The sequence below is a fragment of the Eriocheir sinensis genome, chromosome 12 (assembly GCF_024679095.1).
Source record: "Eriocheir sinensis breed Jianghai 21 chromosome 12, ASM2467909v1, whole genome shotgun sequence".
Lineage (NCBI taxonomy): Eukaryota > Metazoa > Arthropoda > Malacostraca > Decapoda > Varunidae > Eriocheir > Eriocheir sinensis.
In genome coordinates, this window is record NC_066520.1 from 10450908 (window position 1) to 10468407 (window position 17500).

Below are 17500 nucleotides of genomic sequence, written 5' to 3' on the forward strand. Positions count from 1 at the left end.
CATGGGTATTGGGTAAGCTATCCTAGCATCACATTCAACAATATTTCATGCTACATACTTCGAATATCTTTTATGTGATTTACATATAAGAAATAATTAAAATATCTTTCATTTATGTTAGTTCAGAGCCATGTACTTTCACTTTCCTGAAATGAGATTAATTACAAGTATAGGCTCCAATTCTTTTTCTTCCTCCTCTTGCTTCACCTATATTTAAATAACCATAGTTCACCCACGTATGACCTGCCCATAGTGTTTGGTGTAACCTTGTCTTTCGTGTGCTTGTGTGGGATATTATCGATGCTAATCGCCATGTTTAGGATTTATACATCCCACTTAATATAATTGTACTCTTCTTGCATGACAGCCAACTTTCATGATGAGGGCTATGACGATGAAACTGGATTATTTTGAAACTTACAAAGCATAACTTAGAGTAGATGAAAAATGAGCTTATTTGTTTTATCCACTTGGAGTGAAATGGTAACACATCCATATGGTGTTGAAAGGTTACATACTACCATATAGAAAGTTTTCCTTTTTTTTTCCTAATTTATAAATGTGGAGGGAAATCATAAAGAACGAGTTTTCTTAAGGGGAGTCGAAGCTTGGAAATAATTGGAAAAAAGGTTTTAAGTACCCTTAAAATTTACGCACCTTAGTTCTTCACCAGTCTTGTGAAAGTTTGCCATTCATACAACAGTGGAGGGATAAAAAGACTTTGTGACATCCTGAGAAAACCTGCCTGAGAAAACTTCCCTTTTCTGTGGGGTAGGAAGTTGGGAGCGTATGTTATAGTTGCGCGTGGCAGTGATGCTCATGTCTGTCCCATTAGCCCTTTGAGCCTGTGGTGGGGGAGAACCCATTAATGCAACACAGGCCCAGTGTGAAATCTGGGTTACCACAGTTTACCTTCTCCAGGTTTCCCCAGGTATATACGTACTCATTTATCGACCATCTTAAAAGGGAACGGCTACGCAATGCAGTGGTTATGAAATGCCAGAATTTTCTCTTTACTACGCTCCCACACGACCACTGCTTGTAACGGAATACACGAGAAATTAATCCAGACAAGGAAAGGTTTTGCCGGCGCTGGGGATTAAACCTGCAACCAGCGAGACGGGACAGCCACTCCTTAACCAGTTGGCCAATGAGGTACCCCGCACACAGAGTGAGTTATGGGAGGCTCGTCTATCAAGCAAGTTGCTGCACTACACGGCTCCCCATTCCTATTTAGATTAATTTCTATGTTTTCAGATTTTCTATTTTCTATGAACTCTTTGGAGAGCATGGGCCATCACTCTACCTGTTACCCCTTCGGGGAGACAACAGAATCACAGGAGAGGATCCCACCACTGCCACCAGTGAAATGCCAGAATTTTCTCTTTACTACACTCCCACACGACCACTGCGTGTAACGGAATGCATGAGAAATTAATCCAGACAAGGAAAGGTTTTGCCGGCGCCGGGGATCGAACCCGTGACCAACGAGATGGGAGAGCCACTCCTTAACCAGTAGGCCAAAGAGGTACCCCACTCACAGAGGGAGTTATGGGAGGCTCGTCCATCAGGCAAGTCGCTGCACTACAGTTCGTGTTCCTAACGGTAGGAATAGGTAGGAAGACACCTACCGAACGGGCGCGAGCTACTCCCGGTGAGGATATACGGGAAGTGAGGAGGGTGCTGAAGCCCTTCAAAGACCCTTCCCATGTCCTCACTAACCGTTTCCCTTTTGTCTCATCAACACCAGAGAGCAGTTCAGCATGCTCTCTAAAGACAGTTCATCTCTCTTTCTACACCACACTACATTCACACAACACACACACCTTTTCCCAAAATTCAAAATTCAAAATGGCGAAAAAAAAACACTGCCTCGGAGTCCCCGCCTGGGGGGGGGGGACCATAAATTACCCCAGGGAGGACTCCTCTTCTGGCTGCCGACTTGAGAGGTGTCCTGATAACTCCTCGAACCTCCTCCTTACCAATTTCTGCAACATTCATGGTCTTCGTTCTAATTTTCATTCTGTGGAACACCATCTCTCCTCCTCTAAACCTCATCTTCTCTTCCTCACCGAAACACAGTTTTCTGAGGCTACTGACAGCAACCTCTACTCTGTTCCCTTCTACTATCTCTATCCTAAATTTCAATCCAAAGCTGAATGTTGCGCCTACGTGCGCAATGACATCACTTGCTCTCGTGCCCACAACCTTGACTCTTCTGAATTTTCCACCATCTGGCTAAGACTTCATTGTCATTCTATTACTAGATACATCTGTGCTGTTTATCTCTCACCTAAATCTACTAACTATGTAAAATTCTTTGACTATTTGAATTTTAAAGTGGAGCACATCTTCCCTCACTCTCCCTTCGCTGAAATCTCCATCTTGGGAGATTTCAATGTTCACCACCAGCTTTGGCTTTCATCCTCTTTCACTGACCAACCTGGTGAACATGCCTACAACTTTGCTCTCCTCAACGACCTAGAGCAGTTGGTTCAGCACCCTACACATATTCCAGACTGTCTTGGAGACCGGCCCAACATTCTAGACCTCTTCCTTACCTCTAATCCTTCTGGTTACTCTGTCAAACTGTTCTCTCCGTTGGGCTCCTCCGATCATAACCTTATTTCTGTTTCCTGTCCTATTGCTCCTGTACATCCTCTGGACCCACAGAAGAGGCGATGCTTTTGGCATTTTGCTTCAGCTCGGTGGGATGACCTGAGGATGTACTTTTCCAATTTCCTGTGGAATGATTACTGCTTCCAGGAGAGACCCCCTCTATGTGTGCCCAGCGCATCTCAGAGGTGATTGTCTCTGGAATGGAGGCATACATTCCACGTTCTTTCTCTACTTTTCATGCTAAAAAGCCTTGGTTTAATCATGCTTGTTCTCGTGCTATTAAAGATAGAGAGGCAGCTCACAAAAGGTTCCAGAACCTTTGAACTCCCGCTAACTATGACCTTTACATTTCAGCCCGGAATCGTGCCAAATCTATTCTCCGACTTACCAAAACTTCTTTCATTAATAGAAAATGTCAACACCTTGCCAAAAATATCTCCTCCAATTTCACTTCTTCCTCTTTCTCTCCTCTCCTTAACCCTGACGGCAGCACTGCCGTCTCATCTGTCTCTAAGGCTGAACTCTTCGCTCAAATTTTCTGTAAGAACTCCACCTTGGACGATTCTGGGCATATTCCTCCTACTCATCCCCCCTTTGACTCCTTTATGCCTGTTATTAAGATTCTTTCAAATGATGTTTTCTATGCCCTCTCTGGCCTCAACTCTCAAAAGGCTTATGGACCTGATGGAGTGCCTCCTATTGTCCTTAAAAACTGTGCTTCCGTGCTGACACCCTGCCAGGTCAAACTCTTTCGTCTCTGCCTATCAACATCTACCTTTCCTTCCTGCTGGAAGTATGCCTTTGTACAGCCTGTGCCTAAGAAGGGTGACCGTTTCAATCCCTTAAACTACCGCCCCATAGCTTTACTTTCCTGTCTGTCTAAAGCTTTTGAATCAATCCTTAACCAGAAGATTCAAAAGCACCTTTCCACTTCTAACCTTCTATCTGATTGCCAGTATGGATTCCGCAAGGGGCGTTCTACTGGCGATCTTCTTGCTGTCTTAAATGACTCTTGGTCATCCTCTCTTAGCCATTTCGATGAAACTTTCTCTGTTGCGCTAGACATATCGAAAGCCTTTGATAGAGTCTGGCACAAATCTTTGCTTTCTAAACTGCCCTCTTTCGGATTCTATCCCTCTCTCTGTTCCTTTATCTCCAGTTTCCTTTCCGGCCGTTCTATCTCTGTGGTGGTAGATGCTCACTGTTCTTCCCCTAAACCTATATATATAATATATAATATATATATATATATATATATATATATATATATATATATATATATATATATATATATATATATATATATATATATATATATATATATATATATATATATATATATATATATATATATATATATATATATATATATATATATATATATATATATATATATATATATATATAAAATTTAAATATTATAAATAGTTGTTTTTATGCCTTTTTAATGGTCATAATTTCCCCCAAAATTGAGGGATTTTGGGATTTTTTCTTCACTTGGGAAAGACATGAAAATATGCTTTAAATAAATGATAACAATATTTTTGTTTATTTCAGGAAATATTTTTCACAGTGATTGACTGATAGGTAACTGCTACATATTGCATTACCAGACTGTACATCTTTAAAACATTTTTTTTTTATATAAAAACTAGCTACCAGAATTATAAGGAAACTTACATATATTATCACTATTAAATGTCTCACAACATGAAAATAAATGCCAAATTGAAAGAAATAAACATCAAATTGAAATAAATAAATGTCAAATTGAAAGAAATAAACATCAAACTGAAAGAAACAAATGTCAAATTGAAAGAAAGAAATGTCAAATTGAAAAACACAAGCAGGTTTGTCCCACAAGCGTCACTCCTTACTATGCTACGACTTCAATTCTAATTTTGTTTTAAAATAATTAAAATTAAATAAATATAAATCATTTTTTTTTTCTAGTTGAGATTCATAAAAGCTTTTATTAAAATAATTTTGGTAGCAAACTTACTAATAAAAGATTTTTTTTTACCTAACTTCCATGACCATTCACTCAAACTCATACACAATCTGCTGCTTCTTCCTAACTCTCTTCCTCAGGGGAGGGGAAGGCTTTCTTGCCCAAGGGACGGGACTCTGTGTGATAAAAAAGAGATCAGAATGGGTGAAAAATATAGATTTGTGAGGATATAATTTACATGCATCATCCAAACATGCACAAGAGTGTATTAGTGACTAAAATTTGTTGCTCAAAGTTTTGGTAGGCCTTACAACTATCAGTGATCTCATGCAAAATTGCAGTCCTTTTTAAAATTAGTTATGAGATACCACATACATTGTAATAATAGAAGTACATATAATGGCGCAGTGGTCAGCATGCCCAGATACAAATTTGTGGGCCTGGGTTTGAATCCCAGTTCAGGTAGTCAGCATGCAGCTTAGTCAGCTGCTCATTCTCCCTTTCGGACTAGCCGATAAATGGATACCTGGGGAACGTCACAACTTTATTCTGAACTTACAAGGGTAAGATTGAAGTCATCCAGGTCCTGTTCATCTATGATTGTGTGTAGTCTTTTTTCAGCTTGAACTGGTAAATCTGAAAATCAAGAATGTTAAATTATCCTTTTAAAATTCACACATATATTGCACTGGTATTGGCCACAGCAACAGGCTGAAAAGACATGGAAAATACTAGGTAGAATTAATTCACCTAATTGTTCCTACATATTTGTATTATTACAAAGCTGGGTCAAACTCATAATCTCCCACTGTCTTAATGTGAAAAAGTTCATATTTTTGTTCACTTTAAATATAGAAATTTATTTAGTAAATAATTTCAGTGACTGCTTGCTCTGTATGTGTTATTTTATGAAACACTTCCACCTCAGCCTACTCTGGCTCCATCATCCTCATTCCACACTTGCACACAGTCCATCACCACATACAGCCACAGTCTCCTGGGTTACCCTAAGCCCCTTCCCTGCTAACATCATTACTCTTGATTACTTTAATCACTCTTGTAACCTCCATCCTCTTTGTTTGACTAAATCACCTCAAAACACTCTATTAACTAATCAGAACACTTGTAGTTCACATTTCACCTCATTATCTATCCTTTTAACCTTGTACATTTCACAGAGGCTCTTCAGCATGTTCATTTTCACAGCCCTCATTTTCTGTGGTGCAGTGCCTAGCTATGAATCCGTGAACCTGGGTTTGAATCCTGAACCAGGCAGTCAGAGTGCAGCTCACCCAGCTGTTCATCCTCCCTTTTGGGCAGGTTGATAAATGGGTACCTGGGGAACCCTGGCGAAGATAAACTGTGGTAACCTGGATGTCACCCTGGCCTTGTGTCCTGGGTTCATCCCACCACAGTCTCAAGGGTCAATGCAATGGAGATGAGCACCAGGGGAATGTGCAGGTATAGCATATGCCCCCAACTTTACCTTCATCCAAGACTCCATAAGCTTATCCTATGCAAACTTCTTGCATTCATACAGTGGGAATGGCACAAAAACTCCCTCTACACTCTTTCTAAGCTTAGGAAAATCTACTGACCATTCGACCAGAAATGCTGACAAAAGGGGGAAGTGGAAACATAACATAATGAAAGATGATGACTGACAGGGTGAAGTAAGAGAAATTTATACAGGAAAATGAATAAATCATGGTTGCTACTTCTAATTTGCAGGCCTGGCTGCTTCAAGAAAAAGCTGAGACACCATTTGATATCAGAGAGGATAAAAAGGTGACCAAATTCGAGGTTTGGGTTACAATCTAAAAGAATAGCTCTGCTCTGTGGCTTCATATTTTGTTGAAGACAAATAAGTATTACGATGAGATACCGAATTCTAGCCCTCAACTTTTTGCATTATACAGGTCTCAGTGCTGCATGTGCCACACAGTTGGTGGGTGATGGTGTCACCAATTCCTTACAACATGAAAAATAATCTCTATAATGATAATATAAAGTATATATACTTCCACTGGCTACAAGATATAAAAATTTATCTGAGCATGCCAAGAAATTAAACAACTTGCATACTTTACCTTTATTTTCCTTGTCAGATCCACAAGTAGCACTCCCACACCTTGGCCCAGCCTTCTCTGGGTGGGGTGACTCTTCCACTGTGGCATTACATTCCTTGTGACTAACAAAAGTATTTTCTTTTGAAGTTTCACCAGTACTGATACTTGGGAAAGGGTTAGAGGTACAACCTTCACCGGTACTGATACTTGGGAAAGGGTTACAGGTACAACCTTCACCGGTACTGATACTCGGGAAAGGGTTAGAGGTACAACTTTCACCGGTACTTATACTCGGGAAAGGGTTGGAGGTACAACTTTCATCAGTGCTGGTACTCTGGACAGGTTTAGAGGTACAATTTTCACCAGTGCTGGAAGCTTGTGCAGGTTCATTGGCCTCCAGGGAACTGCTGCTGCTTACATGTGGAAGAGAGTGATGGCCATTCTTTTCCTTTGTAGATTCATGTGGAGCAACCAGCAACACACCACTGCTGGAAGTGTTAAACAAACATGCATACATTTATACAATAACATTAAACTGTTATAATGTTATATTCTCTATGATTTTGAATATTATTAATGAAAGAATTTTTAGAGTAAGAATGGCAACTGGTGGTAACTTTAGAGGGGACAGAACTCCTTTTTTATGAAAATCACACACACACACACAAAGTAGAGCAGGACTGTGACCAAATAATGATAGAAAAGAGGAAGTTGAGAGGGGAGATTGGGGAAGTGATTCAGGCACTGACCGAAGTAAAAAAGAGAGATGATGAGACAAGGAAAAGAGATGAGGAGACAAAGAAAATGGTGGAGAACTTGAGAGAAGAAATAATGAAATTGACAGGGGATCAGTTGGAAAGCTAAAAAGAAATAGTGCAACTGAAGATGGAAAAATTAAAAAGACCATGATACAAATTTTGAAAATGTAAAGAGATTAGTGTGACGGGGACAAATAAAAACATGGAGAAGATGGAAGAAATGATTAAAAGAGAGGTAGCAAAGAAGATAGGAAATGATCAGCAGAGTGTAGGTGTAAAGGTAGAGGAAAAGATTAAGGATGTGGTCAATGATGAATTGAAGGAGTGGAAAAGTGAAAAAGACAAGGAAAAAACGAGCCTTAGGGGAATTCTAGAACAACGGCAACAGGAACAGAGGCAAGACATAGAAAAAGAAGTTGTGAATGTACTAAAAATAGAGCAACGATGGTGAAGAACATGGCAAAAATGAAAAAGTGTGTTTTAGTGTTTGGTGTCAAGGAAGAAAAAAACCCAGTGAAGGCTCAGAGAGAGAGTTACGAGAGGAGTAAGGTGAAAATATATTGAGAAATATGAATACTGAAGAGGAGGAAAAGATAGGGGAAGAAGTAGATGAAATAACTAGATTGGGAAGATATGAGGAAGGAAAAAACAGACCACTAAAGATAAAGCTAAGGTCCCAAATGGTAACAGAAACTATACTAAATAGATCATGGAAACTAAACAACTCTGACGAATATAAGCAAATATATGTGAGGAGAAATATGTTAGAGGATGAAAGAATGAAAGCTAAGGAAATGATAAATGAATCAAAAAAGAGAAATGATGAGAGATCAGAAGAAGAATTTTTTTTTTTGGAGAATGAAGAACGAAAAACTGAAGAAGTGGTGGATAGGAGGCGAAGGGAGGGAGTAAGGGTGTTGATAGAAAAAGGGGAAAAAAAGGGAGAAGGGAAGAAAGGTTTAAAGATTGCCTACACAAACATAGATGGTCTTATATCAAAGAAAATTGAACTAATGATTTTATTCTGTATAAAATAACATGTATAATGATTTCTATGTCAATATTATTTGGGATATGGGATGCATTAATGGGATTCCCATTAATTTAAATGGGGAAATTCATTTTGGTTTATGAGTGTTTTGATTTGCGAGCAAAATTCCTGAATGAATTAAACTTGTAAACCGAGGTATTACTGTACAGCCATTACTGGCTGACTGCAGTCCTCTGATGTTGGGGTAACTCTGGCTGATGAGCACATGGTGCTGGTGAGGATGGAACACACCTTAGGCATCATAACTCTTGTTGCATTATGCGCCCCTATCGTGATGTGCAAATTTGAAGAGAGAGAGGTTCTATACTAAGTTCGACTCTATAGTCAACCAGTGCCCATTATCTTGGGAGGCTGAGGATTGCTGGTTCCTGGTTCAAGAGACATGAGCCTTGCTGCTGGACCTGGTATAGTAATGGTGGCGGTGTGTCAAAGGAAATTGATCACATCCTTGTTAGTACTCGTTGGAGGATCCTCCAGAACAGCAGGGTTTTCTGGAGTGCTGAGTTTTTTGCGACCGACCACAGACTTGTTGCAAAACTGAGGATATGCATCAAGTACAAGAAAATCTCAAGACGCTGCACTCCAGGGTTCCATCTTGAAAAATTGAGGGATCGGGCATGTGCTCAGGAGTATGCAGAGGCAGTCAAAAATCAGTTTGAAGTGGTTGGTACCCTGGAGGACTTGGAGAGTTGTGGGATACCTTTAACTGAGAAACCCTTAAAGTGCCGAGGAGTGCATTGGAGAGTGTCCAAGGTCTTGGAGTGGAGTTGCCTCGAGGGAGACACTGGAGAATATAGATGAGGGTTGTGCTACCAGGCTGGCTGGAGACTTGGAATGATACGCAACCCTGTCACAAAGGACTAGAACCCTTCTGAGGAGGGATAAAGAAAGGTATTTCAGGTCTTGCTAAGGAGGTTGAGGGTTGTCTAAATGCAAATGACCATTACCTGCCTTCCAAGCTCTGAAGTTCTGTTCCAAGTCCCCATCTCAGATGAGTACAATCCAAATGGCTGATGGGCAGATAGTATCAGATATGGATGGGTACCGGGCTTGTTGGGTCGAGTAATTTGGGAAGTTGTACATGGCAGAGCCCACAAGCGGACAGCTCCTTCTGGCTGGGTTGTAGATGGCAGCTGCTGATCCACCAATAGACAAAACTCCACCCTCTCTTGTGGAGGTGCGAGAGGCCGTGAGAAGGTCGAAAGGTGGAGAGGCAGCTGGGATCCGTTATATTAGTGGGGAGGTGATGCCAACCAGGGGTAAAGCCATAATCCATGGGTTGCATGTGGTGTTGTCTGACATGTGGCAATCCAGTGCCATTCCTCTGGACTGGAAAAGGGGATTAGTTGTCCCTATCTGTAAAGGGAAAGGGGAATGACAGGACTGCAATAACTGCTGTGGTATTACACTGCTCAGTGTGCTGGGCACTGTGCTCGCTCATCAGCTGCTGATGCAAACCCAATTACAATTGCTAAATCTTCAGAGATCTGAGCAATCTGGGTTCATGCCTGGTACATCAACAACTGACCGGATCCTAGCACTCCTTGTGGAACGCCGACTTGAGTTTTGACAGGGACTACTCACACCCTATGGCGACCTCAAGAAGGTATTTGACTCAGTACATCGTGAGGCACTCTAGGACATTCTACAGATCCGTGGGATTCCTGCAAGAATTAATGACCTGTTGACTGGCCTTTACTCTGGGACTGAGAGTACTGTGAAGTGTGGGGGAGGCATTTCTGGGTTTTTCCTTTTTAATTCAAGAGTGAAACAGGAGTGTGCCCTTGCTCCATCACTTTTCACCACTTCCATGGACTGGGTATTAGGCAAAGTTGTTGATCAAAGTTGTTGCAAAGCATGTCAGCAACATCAAGGTCACTGACCTTGTTTTTGCTGCTGATGCTGTACTTTTCACAGAATCACTAGAGGTCCTGGTGATGACCCTTAAAGTGATGCATTAGGAAGCAAAATATTTTCTGTCTCTTTTGCTTCTCTGCATTCCCTTCAATCCACTTACAAAATGTTTTAATCCTGCAAAGTTTGCTTTCCAATAGCCTGTATAACTTACCCGCCTATGTAACTCATCCCATAGAATGCACTTCCTTCTATTGTTTGGAACTCAGTCACTACATGATAGTATATTTCTACAGAGAACAGGTAATTCAAATAATCAATCATATTGGGTTCTTTTATGAGTAGGAAATCTAGAATGGGTATGGTGTCGTCATTCATTGCTATATGAAATACAGGAAACCTCCCATATTCAACTGTTCATTTTAAATTATGACATTTTGCTATTTGGACACTTGTTTTTTCACACCTTTTCAACCTCTCGATGTAAAGTCTGCTTCTCTCTTTATGCTATTGATGTCAGACAATAAAATTCATGCAAATGCACTTTAGAATTAAACATCCATATCTTTCAGAACTATGAACATATGTATAAAATATTATTCTCACCTTTTTGGTGGTGATGGAGGGTTTGCCAACATGTTTTTAACAAACCCTTGAAGGTGGTTGATAGTTCCTGAGAAATTTCTGTGATGAACAACTTTGGTTCTGATCCACTTAGAAAGTCCACGAGTGTAACGATTCTCTTGCTTACCACTCGCTAAACTTTCAGTTTGGAAGCGCTTGTCAACCAAAATTAGTGCTCCCCAATCATAGCGATGGCGAATGCACCTTCCTAAGGCCTGGTTAATTGCCCTGAAAAGAAAGTGTACTTGATGATACCAAAGAAATGAAACCTAGTATTCCCATTTCCTACAGAAATAAAGAGGACTCTTAACCCCTTCACCACGAGGACGCATATATTGGGTCCTTGCGTGCCCTGTACCATATCCGAGGACGTGAATACTGCGTCCTGGCTTGCTTTAGCCAATATACGAGTTATTTTATCTCTATATTTATGGTTACATCTTAAAGGTATCAATTAATTTATGTTTCTTTATGTGCACCATTTAATTCTGCATGTTTTCATAAATAATACATGATGATTATGTTGAGTTTATGGCTTGTTATATTCAATAGCAACATTTGAAATTTGGCGCACGTGGTGATCTCGGATATGGCGTGGGGCGCTGTTTTGGACTGGCTGTAGTGAAGGGGTTAAAAAGGCCAAAACAAGATAAACCCAGAAAAAGGTTACCAGTTATATCTAAATGACATGAATAGCAGAAAAATGTCATTTAATTATTCTTCAAAGCAAGATAATTTTAACACAATAATGGGTCAAATGAGATGCACTCCGTAATGGCTTGTGAAAAGTTGCTTCCAATGTAACAATACACACATGTCATAGGAGTTGGTGGGACATGGCGTGCAGCATCACATATACAATCATCTCAAAAGAACATTTAATTCATCATTTTAATATTTTTATAAATTTCTGTATTTTTTTCTTTTTGATACTACAGGCCAACACAAATATGAGGTTCGTTTGGATGGGACCCGAACCTCTTCACAGCAGTGCTGCATCACTCTCTCTTATTGTATCATATATTTTTATACATTAAATAAGATATGGCAGCGCTATGGCCATGGGACTTCCTGACAGGGCCCCGCCCAACCAGACTTCATAGCCGAGTCTGAGTATATTGACTGAGAAGTGAGGTAATGTCCTGCATAAAATGTGTATCATGTATTTTACTTAACTAATCCCATTGGCTTTATTTTTTTGTAACTAAAGCACACTCTACAGAGTGTGAAGTTACTACCAATGTTATGAAGGGAATATAAATATGCTCCACGGCACTGTGTCAAATTTGTTTTATGTCAGTATCACGCAGCAATCTTAACCTGTAGAGTACTGTTGACGCATCTCGCGCGTTAAAAGCGATTTGCAGTTATATACCGTTGATGCGTCAGACGCGTTTGCAAATTACCGTAATTAATCGCAATTGAAAGGACGGTCCCGTGCACATCCAGGCACTCATATGGGTACAGAGCGTCGACTTGTGAGTCAGCCTAGCCTCTCCCAGGCCAATACGCCCCCAGGGGTGACGCCGACCCACTGGAAACAAAGGGAAACCCAACTGCCTTATCACCCACAGTTGACCTTTGACTGCCGTAGTGCATACATCTCCCTCACGTTCCTCGTGTGTTTCCATTGTGTTCTCATCATGCCTCGCTGTCCCGCTGATCACCTAGACACCTCTGATAAAGACTTGGGAGTGCAAAAGTGTGTGCGAAACATATGTAGATAAAACGGAGAAACGACTCTATGTAAATATATATATATATATATATATATATATATATATATATATATATATATAGATATATATATATATATATATATATATAGATATATATATATTTGTGTGTATGCAGTAAGAGAAACGTCTCAATCTTAACTTATATATTCTAAGTGTATAAAAAATACCCGAGAAGTGGCTACTGCTATATACTAATTACTCAGTAAGAGAAACGTAATTCAATATCTACGTGAGGTGAAAATACTCTCGCTTGCACATTCCTTAGAAAGTGAATTTGGGCATGTGACACGAATTAAATCAAGTCCGAAACAAAGCGAAAATGTCTGATAATCATAGTGAGGTCAGCCGAGTAGTGACTTTGAGCCAGTCACACACACACACACACACACACACACACACACACACACACACACACACCATCACGGTTACCAAGTATTGAATTACGGAACCATTTTCGTACCCACAAACACTCGATTTCACGTTCAAAAACAGTGTATATCGACTGGCTGTACATACTTTTAACATTCTAAAGGCACAAAAGCAATATATATATATATATACATATAAAACTATAACAAGGCAATCCTAAAAGTGCGGGATGGCAAGTTATGGGCCACGGCAAGGGTGGGCTGCGAGCCTAGCCGGGCCATCCACGAGCGGATGGGGGTAGCTGCGGAGCACTAATGGGCGACGGTGAGTGGAATGAACCTATTTTCCTTGTTACTGGGGTCATTTTGAAGGGATTTAGCTAATAAATTTTTTTTTTACTCCCAGTGCAGTACTGGGGGCCACTTTTATATCACATAGGGTGGTACGCTATGGGTTAAGAATCTCTATGGCTAGACCAGGACAAATTTTTTGCAATGTGGACCAAAGGAGTTCTGAATCATTAATGGGTCATAAAGCATGAAAAGACATAATTTTCAGACTAGGAATAAAGGGCCTGATTGACTAGGTACCATTATATATTGGATAAAAGACTAAGGTGTGATGTGTTAAGTGTAAATAAGAGACATGGCAAAGGAGTAAATCAGGTTCATGAATTGCTCTGACTTGAGAGCCTGACGTCAGCCATTTGATGGATAGTGGGATGCCATATCTTATCAGTGACTTTGTGATCACACCAATACTAAGGGAACGTTCCTTCAATGTGCTTGCATGAGCAGTGAGGTCTATTTAGTTGTTGGTTAAAGTTTTGAACTTGAGTTATAGTCTTTTTTAGAACAGTATTTCTTAGCCTTTTCTGAGCACAGAACTCCCTGCACTTAGGCACTGGCTTCCCAGCACCCCGTGAATTCCAGCTTTGTCTCTCAAGTCTTAAGTCTTTAACTTGGTTTCAATGACTACACTTGTTACAGAATAAATAAGTTTATAGAAAATACTGTCAGATTATTTACTTTATTCATTCTCTACATATGAGTCATCAAGGATGCCACTAGTAGCAGAACTTATCACAGAAAAGTAATGAATTGACTTTGATGAAAGATGTCATCTTTGAAACCCAACCTCAAAGCCCAATAAACTAGCACCCCTCGTTAAGAAACAGTTTTTGATACAATCCCCAATACTTTCTGTGAAGGATGACATGCAATGATGATGATGGGACTATCATTTTCTGTAATGAGAAAGAAATTTATCATCAATAAATAAGTCTGACACAAGAAAGTGAACATATATAATGAAAGGAAAATATAAATTTTCTTACCTATAGGCCTGGATCTCATACCATTCACTTCCTGACAGAAGCTTTCGAGATCGACAGTGGTAATTGTTGTACTTCTTCTTCAAATCAACTTGGATGTCCTTGATGTTAGGGAAGGGAATTCCAACCTATAATATAAAAAACTTCCTGAAGTAGTAATATGTGTTTTCATCTTATGTGGTTGGTCACAAGCTTAAAATCAACCATTGCCTCATGGAAATTACAGTAATCCCTCGCCATATCGCGGTTCACTTATCACGGTCTCGCTGTATCGCGGATTTTAAAATTGTAAATATTTAGTTTTGTATCGCGGATTTTTCGCTATATCGCGGGATTTTGCGGTATAGAGGTATTTTAATATATTTATTATTTTACTTATTTTGCAGTAAAAGAAGCATTTTTTAGCCTAGAAAAATTGTAAACAAAAAAAAAATTAAGAAAGTATTAATAAGAACATATTAAAATAATACTTAATTGAAATAAAATACGTAGCGTACAGCAGATGAGTAGACAGACTCGCACGTATGTAAAACACAGCTATGGCCGCTTACGCTTGAGCTAGTTTGCCCACGTTTTTTTTTTTTTTTTTTTTTTTTTTTTTTACATTGCAGCCTATTGCGCCGGTAGGCTTCTTCCCGGTGGATCCTGATGGTCGGTCCAAGGCTTCTCTCCGGTAGGTCCTGATGGTCGGCCCAGCCTGCAGGCGAGTGTTTATAGTGGCGCCATCTTGCATTGGCTCATGCTGCCCTCCCAGAGCTCATCTTTGATCCTAGAATCTAGAGTCCGGGTTGATAGGTGGTCTTCTGGACAGCTCGGCGGCGGCTGAAAAATCCCAGCTTGGTGGCACCGGGCGGGGATTGAACTCGCGTCCTCCTGAACACGAGGCCGTTACTTTGACGACTCAGCCACCGCCTCCCCAAATCGTGATCGTACACGGCACACTATTGGCTGATGGATGGGAGGCGACCAACCAGAGCACTGTGTTCTGTATCCTGGGCGCTGATTGGCTCAGCGACCGTAGCATTTGTTGGTTCGTGAGTGGTTAGCTTGGAGACAAATGGAGTGTGTTATAGCTTGCTACCGTTAAATGCTCGAGAAGTTGGCAGTGAGGGCCCAGACAGGATGAGGCAATGGCTACACTTGAACAAGACTAAAGTCCTAAACTTGCTCAAAATGATTACTCCAAGCTTGTCTAGTTTCGTGGAACTCTTTGCGGTACTGGAATAAACACGTGGAGAGCTACTGAACTGAACAGCCGATATGCTCTTCTTCTTCTTCTTGTGACCACAACTTACCGACTACATGAGTTACCGACATGGTGAATTTCGATGAGTTTCCCGTGAAATGTAGCCGACTTTGAATCTCTCGAGAAACTAGTGTTGGGTGACCTTGTTCACACGGGCTGAGGCGAGATTCCCAGATATGCATGCTTATATAAATAATATATATAAAAAATAATATATAAATTATATAAATAATAAAATAAATATAAGGTCGCTACTTCGCAGATTTTCGCCAATCGCGGGGGGTTCTGGAACCTAACTCCCACGATAAACGAAGGATTACTGTATTTATTTATAAATATTTCAATTTCATCTTCTAAGCACTCAGGCCTCCCTAACTGTCTAATTTTATTAAAATACCTTTATGCTTTTAATATATTTTAAAAAATATTACTGAAAATTTTCATGGTATTCTACACTTCACAATTTAAAATCTGCTTTCAAACCCAAAATCTACTTACAGCGATAACAGCTCGAGCATTGTTGTCAGAAAAATCTAATCCTTCGCTGACCTTCCCTCGGTGAACAGCCATGAGGAAAACACCATTGATGCCACCAGCTGCCTCCATCCTGAAGGTAAAATATCCAGAGTTAATAAGCGCACCTAACAATCACCATATGGGGGGTACAAACCTGGCGGAGGGACTTTTTTGACAGCCATAGCCGGTAACGGGCTAAAGAGTAGCCTATCCAGATATTTTGTTTTAATTTATTAATGAACATGATCCACGAGACATCCTAGAGTTAAATCAAAGTATGTGCTTATATTTGTATTCATTCATACACACACTGGTAATATTTCTGTGGTGTCTGATTCACTTGTTTAAGTGAAATTCTATTGTGAAAAACAGTCACATATTCGTGTCACTAGTAAAAATGAAACTAGTAATGAAAGTTTTGCCACCATGAAATATACACAAATAGATAATCATGAAAGCTCATGAAGTCACAATAAGTGACATCACCAGCTATGCGCAGTAAAAATATGCTATTTGTAGTATCTGACACCCGCAAAATGGCGTACTGGCTCGGGCCTCGTAGCTACAGCCTCAATGTTGCCAGATTGTCGTACTCAGCCGATTATATTTCCCGACTTCCTACCCCCAAACTGTCTTCTGGGCTCCAATAACGAAACTAATTTATAGATATCGTTAAAAGAGTTAGATCCTGATGTTTCTTGGCAATAGTTAGGCGTCAGAAACCGGTAAATACTGTGCTCTGAGTACGATGACCTGGCAACAGTAGCTATACGTATTTTCATATTATTGTTCTGTTGTTTATTCAATGTTCTGTTCAAGAAAAAGAATACCCATAATTTTAGTTAGTTTTTGGTTATAAGGATTCTTTACGAAATACAATTATAACATTACCTTCTACTATTTAGGAAACATACTGAATCCTGGATCGGCTACAGTGATGTTAGGTGCGCCTATAAAAAAAAAAAAACAACAAAAAAAACTGTAATTTTGACTTACTTGCCATTGTTTAGCATGACTATATGGTTTTGTCAATAACTGTTCAAGAAGAAAAGATTCAGAAGTCACTTGTTCCCCCTGTGGCTGTGAGGCTTGGGCACTAAATAGTGATTTCATGAGGCATGAAGCCCTTGGTACTAAGTTGCTTCACAAAGTCATGGGGTCTCATTAAAATGACTTTGTGTCAAATTGGCAAATTCTTTGTGTGCCTGGATCAAGGCATATTAACTGTATAGTCCATGAAAGTCAACTCCAGCTATATGGGAATGTGGCATGCTATCCAGAAGTTGATAATGCTTACTGGATCATTTCTGTAAGAGACAATTCTGAGTACACTCATACCCCTGCTACTGCGCCTTCCGCTGTCACAATTCA

The 17500-nt window shown here is 40.0% G+C and overlaps 1 protein-coding gene across 3 annotated transcripts in view; it reads right to left on the bottom strand.

The window, feature by feature from the left end:
* Window positions 1-4139: 4139 nt before the first annotated feature.
* LOC126997390 (Fanconi anemia group J protein homolog) overlaps window positions 4140-17500 on the bottom strand; it is a 16060-nt gene continuing 2699 nt past the window's right edge. For all 3 annotated transcript variants that reach the window (XM_050858457.1, XM_050858456.1, XM_050858455.1), the window contains exons 3-8: window positions 16112-16220; window positions 14371-14495; window positions 10909-11154; window positions 6661-7127; window positions 5130-5206; window positions 4140-4746 (exon numbers count right to left, since the gene is read on the bottom strand). In XM_050858457.1, the coding sequence (XP_050714414.1) occupies window positions 4660-4746; window positions 5130-5206; window positions 6661-7127; window positions 10909-11154; window positions 14371-14495; window positions 16112-16220 (1111 nt within the window). In that variant the 3' untranslated portion in view covers window positions 4140-4659. The remainder of the gene's footprint in view (window positions 4747-5129; window positions 5207-6660; window positions 7128-10908; window positions 11155-14370; window positions 14496-16111; window positions 16221-17500) is intronic.